Source organism: Protopterus annectens, chromosome 12.part0 (genome assembly GCF_019279795.1).
Source record: "Protopterus annectens isolate FY-2018-M chromosome 12.part0, PAN1.0, whole genome shotgun sequence".
NCBI classification, from domain to species: domain Eukaryota; kingdom Metazoa; phylum Chordata; order Ceratodontiformes; family Protopteridae; genus Protopterus; species Protopterus annectens.
Window position 1 is genome coordinate 1329280920 of NC_056746.1, and position 16924 is coordinate 1329297843.

The 16924-nt window shown below is 42.4% G+C and overlaps 1 protein-coding gene across 2 annotated transcripts in view; it reads right to left on the reverse strand.

Annotated features, from left to right (window-relative positions):
• Nucleotides 1-7615: 7615 nt before the first annotated feature.
• Nucleotides 7616-16924, reverse strand: part of LOC122817174 (MRG domain binding protein) — a 189176-nt gene continuing 179867 nt past the window's right edge. For both annotated transcript variants that reach the window (XM_044090381.1, XM_044090380.1), the window contains one exon: nt 7616-8900. In XM_044090381.1, the coding sequence (XP_043946316.1) occupies nt 8719-8900 (182 nt within the window). In that variant the 3' untranslated portion in view covers nt 7616-8718. The remainder of the gene's footprint in view (nt 8901-16924) is intronic.

The following is a 16924-nucleotide window of genomic DNA, read 5'->3' on the forward strand; positions in this document are numbered from 1 at the left end:
CCAAGCCTCTGCTACATCTTGTTGGGTAGCAGATGCCACCACCAGGGCATCTACAGCCACACCTTTGGTCAGAAACTCCTTCTCTGGTGGGGCTGATAAGAATTTATTTGGGCGAGCCGGCACCGGTTCCACAGAATCTGGATGCTCCCACGCCCTTCGACAGATCAAATCTAGGAGCTCGTCGAAGGGCGGAGACACCCAGGAGGTGGAGGGCTGAGTCCCGAAGGCCTTGAGGAACACCGACTCGTCAGCGGAAGGGGGTTTGGAATGCCAGCCGCCTCGTTGTTTGAGGACTTCCAAGATGTCTGCAAAGGAGACATCATCCGAGGACGACTTAGGGGACCCCTCCACATCATCAAGATCGGTGTCCGACGTGAGAGACTCATCGGGGGAGTCGACGTGCTTCCTCTTGCACAGTCTTTTCCTTGGGGGTTCCTCTGAAGAAGCTTCAGAGGGACCCCCAGGAGGGGGGGGAACCCCACTGGGGGTGACCTCAGGCCCTGGGGCTCCGCTGTCAGGGGGACTACAAAAGACCCAGTCTCCGTGTCTAGGGAAGGTGCCGGTGAGACCGTGGAGGTAGCCAAAGAAGATTTGGCCAAAGCACTCCTCATGGCCCTGAAGGCCGGACCGCCAGAGTCCTGGGAAGGTCCAATCCCCGGGGCCATAACAGTAGACGGCACCCCCGCAGCCGACGCACCGAGAGGAAGGCTTGGAACCGAAAACATCGGTCCCGAAGCGTCACCCCCGGGGCCGACCGAGGAGGTCCGTGTACCGAACTCCGACCCGAAAGCCGGGGTTGGAGTAAGGGTCGGAGCCGACCGAAACCTCCATCGGCTCCACCAGCACCGGCTCCAATGGTGCCGAGGCTGTTGGAGGAGGAACCAGAACTACAGGGTGGGCCATCGGCTCCGAAGCCGATTGGGCTGGAGCTGAAACTAATTTCTGGAATACAGGAGACTGAAATAGCCTTTGGAGCACCCTGTCGATGTCCGAATCAGACATCTTGGAAGATCGGGAGGAGACCGACCAGGTCCGAGCAGACTTCCCCATCGGCTCCGAAGGACTGGGGGACCAGCTCCGAATAGACTCGATCAATATCGGTGCCGAGGGAGATTCCATAGCAATTTCCCTCGGTGCCAAGGAGGGCTTCGGCTCCGAAGAGGAAGAGTCTGAGCCGGCAACCCTAATCGGCTCCAAAATCAGTGGAGCCGATGAAGGTGACCAGCCTCTCGAAGCCCCAGCCATCGGCTCCGAAACCAGAGGAGTCGAGGCTGGAGGCATCGAGGCAGACCGTTCCGCCCTCGGCTCCCAAGTCCGTGGAGCCGATGGAGAAGCCTGCCTAGATTTCTTAGTGGTCGGTTCCGACGGGCTGGTCGGAGCCGATTTCTTTCTTAGCTGGAGAGGAAGAGGAAGATAAGGCCTCTTCGAAGGAGGGTTTGATAAGCCCTTTTAAGATCAATTTATTCTTCCTCTCTTGGAGGACCCGAGAGGAAAAAGCATGACACATGCTGCAAGACTCCTGAAGGTGTTTGGCGCCTAAACAGTACACGCATAAGGAGTGATCGTCCGTGATGGACATTTTGCAGTTGCATCTCGTACATTTTTTAAATCCTGAGGGTCTATGCTCCTTAGACATAATGCTTGTAGACACTATTCACTTTGTCAGAGAAAAACACAATGTATGGAACTCAGTACAAATGGTTTACACAACAATAAAAAACTTTTTAACAAGAGAGGCGAAAGCCCAAGAAACTTAAACGAATGACAAACACACCAAAAGGAGGGCCAAGAACCCTCTAACTAAAACAGGTACTTGACCTCTCCGAAACAACAAGCAGACTCACTAAAGAACGAGGGGAAGGCCCCTCTAACTTAAACGGAAACCTTTCCCTGTCCAGTCACAAAATTTTACCACAAAATATCCACAAAAACACAATTATACACAACGATAGCTGTTAAAACAGCTTTTGGGTTAAGATTAAAGAAATTTCTGACAGAAAAAACTCTCAGAAAAAAAGCACTTAGCTCAGCCAAGTTCGAGACCACGTCCTAGCTTGTAAGCGGCAAACGAGATCTGGGGAATTGGTGGTGGTGCATCCTGGGATATAGAATAGCTCAGCCAATTAGAGACTTCGCTCTATTGCATAGCGTGCTGAGTTGGAGCCGAGGATCGTCTCCGAACCCATCAGTACAGAATGTAGGCGAGATAGGATCACATAACATCAGGTGGTTGCAACAATCTACATTTTGAAAACAGAAAACAGGTGGCCCAGACAGGCTCACAGGTAATTTTTATACAGTGATTGGGCTATAGATGAGATATATTATGCAACTTATTCCAGATGGTGTTAGACTTGCCAAAGGGAAAGGACAGCAGGAAGATGTGGCGAATTTTAGGCACATTCTTTTAATAGCCAAGGATAGAAAACTCTCAAGAGGGTTAGCAACTAGAGTGAAATAAAATGTAGTGTGGTGGTTATTGGACAAAGGTCACAGTTTTTTTTTTTTTTTTGAACAACATTTTCTACCATCCGAGTAACATTGGTGGAAATAATGAATGAATGGCATATATGCAACAAAAGAGGGTGGTTGCAGGAGTGAATACTCTAAGCAGTTACTCAGATATTTGTGTAGAATGGTAGAGCACTCAAGTATTAAAGGTACCTACAACTGAAAAGAAAGGCGTGCACTTCTGCACAGATACTGAAACATCCACAAAGATGCATGACACATACATGCACACAGACCTACAGATATCTGTTGCCAACATATTCTGCAGCCACAGCCTCCCTATGCACACTAGAAACAGGTCATGTTAGCCATCAAGCATCAAACATGCAACAGTCACAAAAACTACTCACACACTGTCCCAGTACACACACACTGAATCAAACATGCACATGCTACAGTCACACAAACCACTCACACACTGTCCCAGTACACACAAACGCACACTGCACTACTTACCTGCATTAGCAAATAGAGTGAGGCAAAACTACTGCACTTCCCCTGCTCAGGTTTTCCTACTGGAATGCACAGGTGCAACACAGTAAATAGCCACATGCACCTACACATTTTGGCATGGTCTGTATAGATCTTGGGAAGGATAAACATGTGTAAAAGTTACTATGCAAGAACCCTTGCTATGTAAAGCAATGTATTAGAATGTATGAGGGCCTTATTTCCATAGGCCACTTCCACAGACTATTGGACTTGCATGTTACCTCTAAAAACCCTCACTGCTCAATAGACCAGAGCTAAGTTGTTGAGCACTGAAGTGTGTATAAATGTGGAGCCTCTTGCATGCCACACAAAGCTGCTTACGTGGCTCTGCATAATGTATGCAATCTACTGTGCATTCCACTCATAGTCTCTCTCCCATGCTATAGACATATTTACAGAAACTTATCACAGCTATATGCTGTTGCAAACGTTCCTTTTTTTTTAATCTGAGCATGTCTTTCATGCATCTACAAATATTCTTGAACCACACATAACTGATCTGTGTTCCCTTATAGGCCTTTTGCTGCTGTATCATTCAGATTATCATCTACTTGTAACACAAATGGCTTATTCACATTATAGCATTTGAGTGTCACACCATCTGTAAATACTGAAGGTATTTCAGAACTTGTATTCTGTTCATAATTCCTTAATGTAACAGCTTTGTTAGAGGTACATTAGTCTCAGGCAGATTAGGTATACATTTTGTAAGTTACTGCATCGATCCTACAAACCTCTGTACTACCTAGCTGTCTTTCAGCCTTAGTTTTTGTGTGGTTTCTGTTCTTGTTTTTTTTTTTTTTTTTTTTTTAGTATCCTATCTCAAATACTCTGATGACAGAATAAAACCTATGCATTTCAGACTCGTCCATCTGATGTTATACACATTGGGTCTTTCTTAGCTTGAAATTAATCATGCAGTCTCTTGTCACATTGCCCAATACAAACAGATGTCAATTATGTTTACAAAACCTTCCAAACCTACAGTTATTTGCATAAGTTTTCTGGGAACACATCTGGTGCTAGTGAAATACAAAGTAAAAGATGAAGGAATCTGTAATCTTAGTTTTGGTGTAATCTGTAATCTTCATTACAGCACAGTACAAGTTCATATTATGGAGCATGTTTTGTCTAATTTTACCTTTCAGAGCCCTGTTATGCACTTAGTAATGAGAAAACTTACCATGTTACATTCCTAAGATTACTTCAGTTGTAAGCAATGTTCTGTCTTTGTTTAGCTCATACGGATAAGTACTTCGATTTTTTTTTTTTTTTACAATGCTGACGATAACATTTATCCATTCTGTTGGCAATAATTTACTTAATCAAAACTCTTTCTGCTACATTAAACATAGGAGCAAATAACACGTAAAAAAAGAGTACGTTTTGAAATAGTCAGCAATACTAACTGTAAAATGGTTTGTAGAAAACAGACAAATAGCAATAAAATGTTAAATATGTCACTGGCCAACAAGAAAAAAAATGTAATATTACAGGCAAAATGTGCAAGCTTTTATTCTTCTTACAAATAACACCAATAAACTTAAATAGTTCAGGTCCAGAACATGCCATAGCTAAGTAAAGGGAAAAAAATGGGAGTCATGTAGTGTCTTGCTCCAATACAAACAGCTCCGTAACTCTGCAAAACAACTAATCAACAAGGACAAAAAATCCTACTATATCAAGCTCCAGTCCAATAACAATAAAAACCCCAAGCAATTCTGGAAACCAATAAACTCACTCCTCAATCCAGGATCCAAGAATAACCCCTGTCCTGACCCAAGCAAATCTGACCTTGAACTAGGATCTGAATTTAACTCATTTTTCATAGAAACTATTTCTGACCTGACCAAGACTTTTACCAACAATAACCCACCTGCCCCTCACTGTTCTCCGTCTAACTCCCCTAACAACCCTCTTCTTATGTTCGGCTCAAACCTGTCTCTACTAACTTTATAAAAAGACTTCTGTCCAAACTTAAACCTTGCTCTAGTGCTCCTGACAATATTCCCTCCTCCTTCATAAAATGTGCTGCTGGTGGCATAGCTCTCTCAATCAGCATAATAATTAACAGATGTATAAAGGAATCATACGTCCCCAAATTCTGGTGCTCGGCTTATATTTTTCCTCTTCACAAGAGGCAAAAACACCAGCATCTCAAAATCCTAGAAAAGTGCATCCATCTCCAACTTATGCCTTTCCTGACCCAAAACAATCTTCTTACACCTACCCAAAATGGCTTCTGCCCAGGCCATAGCACTATAACCACTCTACTCTCTTTCCTTGAAACTGTCAACCAAGTCCGAGATTCAGAACTCTTGGTTTCTACTGTCTTGCTCGATCTGTCTAAAGCATTCGATACTGTTTCCCACAAACACCTTCTCTATCATCTCTCAAACTTCCATCTCTCACCAAACACTTTACCCTGGTTCTCCAGTTTCCTATTAGATAGATCTCAGGCAGTCAAATGGAAGAACGCCACCTCTTCCTTCTTACATACCCCAACTGGTGTACCTCAGGGGTCCATCCTTGGGCAGTTAAATGGAAGAACTCCACCTCTTCCTTCTTATCTACCCCAACTGGTGTACCACAGGGGTCCAATCCTTGGGTCTCTGCTCTTTAATATCTTCATCAATAACTTTCACACTGCTATTCCTGATGCCAAAATCATTCAATACGCAGACGACTCAACCTTAGTCTGCTCCGCCTCAAACCTCTCTGAATTGCAGACCAAAACCCAAACTGCTTTTTCTACAACCGAAAACTGGATGCGCCAAAACCACCTCTCTCTCAATGCAACTAAATAAAAAATTCGACTATTCCCTCCCACAAAGACAAAAATGCTTTCAAAGTCCTTAATCAAACCAACTCACCTATAGAAGTGGTTCCTTCCGCTAAACTACTTGGCATTACTATTGACTAACAGCTCAAATTTGATATCCGTATTCAACAAAATATTAAGAAAACTCACCAAAAGCTAGGTATGCTGTACAGGAACAATCACTTTCTCTCCTACTCTACTAGGCATACTCTGACCACTTCTTATCTACTTCCTTCCTTATTATATGGAGCCCCTTCTCTCAACTAACCTTGTCCTCCTCTATCACCTCCAAACTAGAAAACTGCTACAATAAAATCTCTAAATTTGCCACCAAATCCAAAACTTTTACCCATCATTGCCTTACCCTACGATCCCTAAATTGTCTTGAACTCCCAAACTACTTAGACTTCCTCCAACTCACCACTGCCCACCGACTTGTATTTCACCCAACAAAATGTCCAGCTCTAACAAATATCCTTCCCCTTTACACCCCCAACAGAACTCTCAGATCTGAACATCAAAACCTAGTTGCTATCCAAACGTCCAGCTGGCCAACTTCTCCTCTCTGTCTCACTAGGCAAAAAATGGAATTCTCTTCCTTCCTCTCTAAGAACCATACCAAACTCAGAAAACTTCAAAACCAGCTTTTCAAACACCTGTCCACAAAATGGAAATGTACCTGCCTACACCCCACGTAATCATTCCAAGTATATTGTCCCCAGGGGATTCTCTCTCAGGTTCCTAAGTTCTCTATAATCTCCCATAGCTAATGTCCCATGAGTGTATCTAAGCTCTCTTCATCTCTTATAGCTACTTATCACACGACTCAACTTTGTAAATGGCTTCCTACTTTAAAAGTGTGCATGTAAAGTGCATCCACATTTACTTAAATGTTTGAATGTAAACTGTTTTCACACCAAATACATAGGAGTGTTTGCTCAAATGAAACTGTATAAACTATAAGACCACCCACAATGAATTTTGTTGACTATGCCTGTCACTGAATGTACTTATTTGTAACTGTATTATAGAATGTAAATTTTACACTTTTGTATCTTTGTATTCTCAACTGTATAATGTATCTTGGAGCTTTTCTCCCTGGGCCTCCACTGAAAATGGGTCATTTTGGCCCAGTGGACTTCCCTGGTAATCAAACTGGAAATAAACAAATAATAATAAATAAACTGCTCTTGGTTCATTTGTTACATATACTCTCTGTGTCCACTTGAATTATGACAGAGATGTTAGGTTAAACAAAACCGTAATCTGATAGACAAAGGGGAAAGGAAGTGTACAAAAGGCAGCTAAAAGTGATGCACAGCACACAATGCTATGTCACATGAAAAGGACGTGGACATGTACTTACCAGGAAAACTATGGAACCCAGTAAGAGGTATAAAATTACACAGTCAACACTTTTTAGGAAGTAAAACTGTTCTGCAACAATGAGTCATATGACATGAAGTCTGTACAGTAAACAAAAATGTAAAACTAGGGCACATTTCATGTTTTTTACCAAAGGGTTTGTGAACTGATGGAATACCATCTCAAGAAAAGTTGTTCAGGAAAACTTGCAAAGGAATTAAAAATGCACTATACTCATATTTGCATACATTAGGAAGAGAAAATAACACCAGTAACATTCTGCACCCCCTGATTCTTGGAATAAACAGAAAAAATGACTTAGTAATGGGGCTTGGCAATCTTTCTGTGCTGCCAAATCCTCTGTATTATGTACTGCACCATTAGACATAATATAAAAAAATGAAAACACAATATAAAATGACATACTTATTTTGAATTTCATTTTAATTGAACAGTTTCATGATGAAACCTTGTACAAAAGTTAACACAGTGAGTACCATGTCCAAGATGATATTAGATGACAAACATCCTGTATTACCATCTGCCAGTCAGGCAGTCACAAGGAGTTTGAGGACACTGCAGCTGGGAATCCACATTCAGTTTAACATTAATAGCAAAGACAAAACAGAAACACCACAGATAGGTTGAACAAGGAATGTTTTGTCATTTTTTTGAGTTACTCCACTTTGCAGTTTTCCTGCATTTTACTCTTATTAATGACAAAGCCAGTAGCTGAATTTCATCACCTGAAATGAGGAAATGGGAGTTCTGGCAAAGCTGGCATCTGTGCACAGCGACATGTAAGTGTACAGATATGTGCACCACAGTACCGCCAGGTATAGCTGACCTTCCTGGTACAAGATCTTTTAAACTTTTCCTTTAAAAGGCATCCCAACTTACAAATTGTTCTGCTTTAAAATAAACAGCAAGGAGGAGTCTCGAAGACTAGGAATGTGTGAGTAAATTACACTATCTGCTTAACAAGGCCACATACAGAATGCCTAACAGATAACATATTTCTTCACTTCTGAATGTTGTAAAGTCACTGCAGGGTTTTACATAACTCACAGTCTGCAGGTTAACAAGAAAATAACAGCTCATTAAATCCCAACTTCAACAGTCATTTAAAAGCAAAGTGTTTACAGAACTGAAGTCTGTATTTAGCTGCAGTGTCCCATTCACAGGCAATCCCCTACCAAACATCTCACCAAAAGCAAAATTAGCATTTCTGGAACCCTCATCTGTTCACACACATACACATGATCTCCAGGATCACTGCTTTATCATTCAACCAAATATCAGTCATATTGCAATAAGAACACACTGCCTTGCCACTGTTCTTAAGCATCCAAACTCTTTGTCATTGATTTGAATATTCCAAGAGTCAGTACATAACTGTCGTTTACAAGTCTGTGGTCAACCACTGCTTGCAGGTCACCTCCAACATGCTGATGTACTGACTTTTCTTCTTGGTGTTGCTTGACACCACATCTTTCATTGTTCTGATCCAGAATGGAGCATGTCAGCAGTTATGTTCTACGACGCTTAGCTGCACTGGGACTGGAAGGATCACCACTGTTGGTGGTGGTTGCAACTTTCTCAGTGACACGGTTGCGTTTGCGTTTATCTGCGGCTTCCTTTGAACCTCCATCTGCTGAACTTTTATCCCGTTCCTTGGTAAAGTTTTTTTCTGGTACTTTGCTGTGGATCCCTGAGAAGGGCAAAGATGCATCATCAGTACTACACCCACAAAACGTGGCACCCCAAGTTAAAAGCACCACCCCACTTCAATAATTCAGTACAAGAGACATCCTACGTGAGTAACAAACAGTAATATTTCCTGTAACATCGGTACTGTGACATGAGGCACATCTTAAACTTTGTTAAACACAATCATGTACACTCATACAAGAAAAACTTAAAAATTACAGTGAGATTACAAGGTAAATACTGACCACCATAAAATGCTAATGAATTTAAGTGTTGCAACACAGAACATGACAGCAAATCAGGAGCAACTATCCCATCTACACTTCCTATTTCTCCTTCCACACTGGGCCTACAACTCTTCCATAATGGACTGGTGTCTCCTCCAGTAAATAAAACAAAACAAGTCAGTAAATATGCAACAGTTTATAGGAATTTAGTATTCTGCTTTCTCCTACTCCTCACTGATACAGTCTTAAATGCGTCTTGGGTTTCTTGTTTTTGACCCTATAACTTCATCAGCAAGGCTTTTTGCACATATTCAAAACCCTCAATGTGAGAAAACAACTTTCTCCTTTACCTAGGATGGTGTGTAGCATTTTACAATGGTACAAACAATGGTCAAATATGAATTAAATAAGGATAAATTAAGACATCCCCTCTAGTTTGAAAAATGCTACTTAATTAAAGCTGTCTGCAATCATAAAACTGCTCTTCTGTACAAGATGTGAAGTTTTTTTAAATCAGTTTTATTTTTGTTGTTTTCAAGGAACAATGCTTTTGCTGGTTCAGATAAGGTACATTTGGCTTTGACAAATTCATATTTGTCCAAACACCGAACACATCCATTTTACAAACAGATAGAGACCATAAAGGCAAAAGTGAATGATGCCAGAGATTGAAAAATAAAAAAAAAAAAGAAGAAAACAGGCAAGTTAGAATAGGATGAAAATGAAACAGAAAGAAGTGTCTGCTCTAGAAACAAGACGGTGTTGCTTACCTGCAGTTAGATACAACAATGAAAGCTGACTACAGTCATTTCTGTACCATAAAACAAATAGAGGTAGTAGTTTGGTAAAACCCTCTGCAGATGACAGAAATTAGGACTGGTCTTCTGCAGGAGCTGTGTGTTACCATTTCAATTTCCTCCATTAAGTGCTGAAGTGTTGAGTTGGTGTGGCTCAAAATCTATCCGTACCAGTTGATAAGTAAGGTCACTGCTGATGGAGATAGTCCACTGGCTTTTATAGGGCTGCCAGCTATCAAGGCAAAGATGTTTCCTCTTATACAAGCACTAAAAGATGGATGTACAAAACCAAAGAAAACAAAGACAGCTGCCAGACACTAGTGTACTCTAAGAATGATGTGAACTTGGAGCTACTTTTACCAGTACCCAATAAACTGGATGAGACCAAGCCCAATGAAGCAGAATCTGTTGTTCTTGGAGCCCAAATCTGAAATACCACCTGCAGGACTTCTGTTCTTTTCTCCAGCAGGCGGTGATCTGGCATTAGATTAATTGCACTATGGAATAAGGAACACCCCCCCCCGCAATTAGGGTTTCTGTGAGGCCATTTTTGCTTGGGCTAAAGGAAAGTCTCTCTGTTGATCAGTGGCAGTGATAAACATTGAGCTGCTTCCCTGCCCCCGTAGGAGTGGTTACTGACTTGAAACTGTAGTTTTATTGGCCAAAGAAGGTCATTTTCAAAACTCCTTCATGTTCCTCTGTTAAAACCTAGTTGCCTCGTGGTTTTGGCATCTTTTCAGGCTTGTTGCCTGTTGGTGAAGCACCCACCAAGAGGAGAAAACGCTGAGAGAAGAAAGGAGCCACTTTTGAGATTTTAAGTATTTTTCCTCTGTTTATTTGATAAGTTTTTCTGCATAGCTGCCTAGTTTGAGCATTTTCTGGCTTGTTAAACTTGATTTCTGCATTAGTAGCTGTATTTAGAGCACAACCAAAAGCTGTATACTGAATTTCCTGTTTGCACTTAATTTTAAAATTGTTTTTTTTCTCAAAACTTGCACATTTTCTGTCTTTGACCTAACACTCTTGTGTGGGGTCATTTACTGCACTGTTATAACTTGATATTACTTGTGAACCTCTGCTATATCTGAAAAAACAAAAACAAAAAAAAAATCTTGCTTTTTTCCCACTTTTCTGAGATTTAAAAAAGTTCAAGTTACAGGCTTGCTGTTCTTGAACTGTTTTGTAAGTTTCTGTGAGGCCATTTTTGCTTGGGCTAAAGGAAAGTCTCTCTGTTGATCAGTGGCAGTGATAAACATTGCGCTTCTTCCCTGCCCCCCCGTGGGAGTGGTTACTGACTTGAAACTGTAGTTTTATTGGCTGTTTTGGGTCAATTCCTGGCTCTTTCCAGCCCCTGCTATCAAGCACGCTTTAGAGTGCTTTAGCGCGGAGTTGCCACTAGAGCAGCATCGGCAGCCGGTTTAACAAGGTTAAACTTTTCTGGCTCCATAAAGTCTGTTCTTCATTTTTTCCCTTAGAACTGCTCTACTAGTAATCTAAACAGTATATCCCTTAACTAAAAAGCGCAGCACTTGTTCCTAAAAGCTTTTACTTGTCTTAAAAGTATCTTCTTTTCAGGTTTAGCACTTCTGTATTATACAAAGTCCCTCACTAGCAACCCCCCCCAGGAGTACCCACTTCCTTACTAAGTCCTCTCTTATTCAGTTACACCCCTAACTTCTAAATTTCTCTAGCATGTCGAAGGGCCAGATGCTGGCGTCCTCTCCTGTCCAGTTGGTGAATTTGGGAATACTGAGGCAATGTTACAATTGCCTCATGTACACTGACAACCCTCTCCTCCTCCCACATAACACAAATACTTGCGAGAGATGCAGCTATTTAGCCAAACTGGAGGCTGAGCTCTCTCAACTCAGGACTGGCAAGACCAGACAGGAGGAGAAGGCAACTACACACACACCACAAAACCAGTCTCACATAAAGCTATCACAACAATGAATCAAACACATAAACACACAAAGTCATACTTGGAGGCTCTGAGCAAAAATTTACCTAAACAGCAGAGGCCTCCAAAGCAGACATCCAAGCAACTGCCACCTCATGACACACCACAGGCAACACATAAACCACAAAATCAGTGTGCAAAGCAGTCACAGCCCTTAAGGCCAAATACAACACCAAACATACTTGTCATAAGTGGCTCCATAGTTAGACACACTGACGTCCCACTCACAAGGCTGAACAAGGAGAAAGTCACAGTAAGCTGCCTATCGGGCGCTAGAATCCGCCACATAACACAAGCACTCGGGTCACTCCTCAGCAAGTACAAATATGACACAGTCATTGTCCATGCTGGTGTGAACGACCTGAGACGTATCTCCCTGGACTACATGAAAAGAGACATAGAGGAGCTCTCTGATTATGTAGCCCAGGCAGGTATGACCCTGACCCTGAGCAGTATCCTTCCTTCACCAAGAATGATGCCACAACATAGAGACAAGATGATCAGCTTTAACAATTGGCTTAATTTCTGGTGTCATTCAAAGGGGATCCAGTGTCTGTCTGCCTGGGATGACATGCTTGACAAACCACACTGCTTGAGGGACGGCTTGCACCTGTCACCCTGGGATTCCGGATATTGGCTAAGGCTCTTGCCACCCCATAGTGCCTTTTTAGGCAAGGCTCAAATTCTAAACCTACCACCCTAGAAAACAAAATGGGAAGAAACTAAGGGTAATGCTGCTCAATGCCAGAAGTCTTAATCTCAAAATGCACGCCTCGAGGCCCTTCTCAGTATGGAGAACATCGATGTCTGTGCTGTGACTGAAACCTGGTTCAAGGCTCCTGAGAGCACCCCGGCACTATCAGGTTTTACCTCATATCATGCGTTCTGGCCCCAAAACCCGGACCACACCACAAAAGGAGGTGTATCCATATTCATCAAGGATACCCACACCTCCAGGTTGGTGGCAACACACGAAGCATCGGAAACCATCCAGGTGCAATTAACCATAGGCAAAACTGCTCTACAATTTGTAGCATGCTACAGGCCACCCTCTCAAACTCAGGAACCCCACACAGCCTTCCTGAAGACACTGGAGGGTATAAATGTATCTCCAAACACCATTATATTGGGTGACTTCAACTACCCGAATATAGACTGGGAACATTACTCAAGCCCCAACTTTCTAGCCCAAAGGTTCCTGGAGTTCATAAATTCAAATGCCATGGAACAACTAGTCACCGTTCCCACAAGAGGAGAAAATATACTAGATCTCATCATCACAAACATGGGGACAAAATGCTCCACACGGAGTATATCCTCATTGGTGAGATCAGATCACAAACTTATCTCACTGGAAATCCACATCCCGTCCCCACCCCAAACAAAAAAGACCACAGTGAAGAACTTCTCTAAAGCAAACTTCACACTACTCAAGACTGGTGTGGTATCCTTCAAGGCCCCCGAGCCTGTGGAAACCACAACCCAAGCTGCGGAAGCCCTTACAAATGCCTTCTACGAACACCTCCAGGACTGCATGGATCAGGCAATCCCTAATAAAACCAAGACTCCTTCCACCAAGGGCAAACGTCCAGTCTGGTGGACCCCAGCCATAAACAAACTTTACAATAAGAGGAGAAAGCTGTTACATGATGGAGCAAAATCCATAAAAGAGAAGACACCCTTGATCATTATTAGTAAAAAAATACGAGCACTCATAAAATCATCCAAGGCCAAATTTGAGAGAAAAATTACAAAAGATTCAAAAGACAATCATAAGGCCTTCTTCAGCTATGTTAGAAACCTGGGTGGAAACTCCCAGATATGCGCAGAATTAGTCCAAAATGATACAAAAATCACTGAACCCACAGACATTGCCAACATACTGGCAGACAGGTTCAGTGCAAACTTCACCCCTCCCCCCCAAAAGGAGAGATAACTATCCCAGCAGAGTGTAGCCTCCTAGACATCTCTAATGCGCAGGTGAAAGCTGCTCTCTCTAAAGCTAAAAACACAGCATCAATGGGACCGGATGGTGTCCCCGGCTGTGTGCTACACGAACTCAACGAGGAACTAAACCCGCATATAAGGCAGCTGTTTAATCTTAGCCTTACCACAGGATACGTGCCCAAGGAGTGGCGTACAGCAACTGTGGTCCCACTCCACAAAGGCGGAACCTCTACGGACCCTGAAATTACGCCCCATAAGCTTAACAAGCCTGGTCTGCAAAGCTATGGAGAGGATCATAATGGAACTCATAAACAAAGACATAGGGGACTTGCAGACATTGGACCCGACCCAGTTTGGCTTTGTCAAGGGCAGATCATGCCTTTTGAACTTGGTCGACTTCTTCGAAACAGTCACCAAGGCCATTGATGAGGGAAAGGCAGTCCATACAGCCTACCTTGACCTTGCAAAAGCTTTCGACACAATACCCCACTCGGGTATTATAGAGAAACTTACCAGCTTAAATGTAAACCCATATGTCACAAGATGGGTTGCAAACTGGCTAAAGGACAGAACCCACAGGGTTAGAGTTGCTGGCGCCATGTCAGACTCCAAGCCGGTCACAAGTGGGATCCCACAGGGCTCAGTCCTTGGCCCCCTGTTGTTCAGCATCTACTTCTCAGAAATACAGGCAAACATAGGAGGACTATGGCTGACAAAGTTTGCAGATGACTGCAAACTGGGCGCCATAGTGGAAAGTACATCGGACACAGATATCCTTCAGAGGGATCTCACGGAAACTGATAACTGGTGCCAGAGCCATGGCCTGAAGTTAAATGCCAAAAAATGTATAGTCATACCCTTCGGGAAAAAAAAGGTAACCCCAAGCTACCATATAGGTGGCAATCCATTAAGCACAGAAGAGCTTATCAGGGACCTGGTGACCCAGGTTGACAGTGGCCTTTCTTTTGAGACTCACATTGCTAAAGTGGTTAGAAAGACCTTCTACATTGCCCACCTGATCATGAAGGGATTCACATCCAGATCAAGTGAGGTCATTGTTCCCCTGTACTCTTCACTTATCAGACCAATGATCGAGTACAATGCCCCATTCGGGATGTATCTCACCCAACACCTGCAGCAATTGGAGAGACCCCAAAAGTTCCTCACCAAAAGGATAAAGGGACTCCAAAATCTGTCATATGCTGCCAGACTGAAGAAACTCCAGCTCTATTCAGTCGCACACCGCCTGCTCAGAGGTGACCTGTGCCTGACATACAAGGCCATGTCCAACCCGGAATTAATGGACATGCTCCACCTCAAAAAATCCAAATCTACCAGATCCACTAGAGCAAGTGACTTAAACCTTAGCACGGATATAAACAGGACATGCTGGAGGGATAGATTTGTCACCCAGAGACTCCCTATGCTGTGGAATAAAATCCCAGTCCATGTGAGGCAGAGCACCTCGATGGCTCTGTTCAAGAGAAATCTTGACCGGTGGATGGGAGATCGTAGGTTTACCCCAGGAATCATCTCTGTGTCACTGCTGGACAGAGGCACAACAAACTAATGGGCACAGTATTTTTTAACATAAGGGGTGGCGTAAGCCACAAAACTTTGGGCTAGGCTTATAAATGCCTTAGGGCAGATAGCCTAGTATAAACCTATGAACCTATGAACCTATGAACCAAACATTTTCTAGACTGTATTTCTGCAGTTTTGCTTTTAAAGTGTCATTTTCATTAGCAGGCTGAACCAACATGGTACCTGAGCCAAACTGTAGATGTACCCACTGGTAATTAATTTCTGCAGCACCACCCACCTCCATAAAGTTCATGCAGCAAATAAAGGTGACCACTCACCACCCCGTGATCTTAGACAAGCAGTGGAGATCCAGTAAAGGACTAAAACAGTAAACGACCAAACCCATTAGCAAACCACAGAAGAAAGAAAAAGAAAAACTGTCCAGGAAAACAAATTAAAACTATTTAAAATGTATAAATGTATCCACCCGAAGTAGCTCTTGGTCATACTACCTTACGAGGCACAATAAGGGGCAACGATGTTGCAAAGGAACAGACAACTGTAGCAAGGGGACCAACTCAAGACAGACTCATCTGTAGCAAACAAGAAACGTCTTAACCCCTTACCCAGCATCTCTGTCTCAGTTTTAAGACAGCACATGGCCTTCAGTTACAAGCTGTAGACAGTGTGTGTAGCATCTTGGCCTCAGTTAGAGGCTATTTAAGTGCACACAGCACATGGACTTCAGTTTATTCATGTATTGACATATTATTACTGAAAAAGTCAAACTGGGTAGGTTCTCGTTTTCAGTGGAGGCTCTGGGAGAAAAGTTCCAAAGTATTAAGTATTACAAAAAACAAACACAGCTTCTATAAAACAGACGTGCAAACTTTTATTTATTATTGCTTGCTTGATGTTTTATAGTTGTTTTTATTCTTATTCAGCTATCCTAGTTTGTTTATTGGATGTCTTTGTGATTTACTGGGATGCATTTAAGGAGTTCAAGGCCGTAGTCAACATAAACTGCACTCTGATTTTGAGATTTCCCTTTTTTAGTATAAATGTCAAAGTCTTATGCTTACACATTTTAATAAATCTATTAACCTCGACGCTATACATAATTTGTAATATAGAGTCATGAAATGTCTTTACCTTAATAACAACTTTCTGCATATATACCTATAACTGCGCCTGTACAAATGTAAGAAAGGCCTGAAGGCCGTAAGCCATAAATCTGCTTTTCTCTGTTCTCTTTGTAAATTTCCTTTGGGCTCCAAGTTTTTTTTTTGTTTTGTTTTTTTCAATTGCCCTCGAGTATAAAAACAAAAATGTGTTACTGTACTCCAGTAATGGTCTTACATAGGTTATGAATACATGTTGATCCCTAGCAGACAATCACTTTAACAGGAACCCCATATACTTAGTTTTTGTTATACAATGGTCTGCATGTGCATTAAACAGCTTATATATAGCAAGTATACCAAAGTGTTTACATTCCTGTACCTCATTTAATATGGAAGATACCAAACATACAGGAAGCCCTGCGCATCTACTTGAAAAATACATTAAC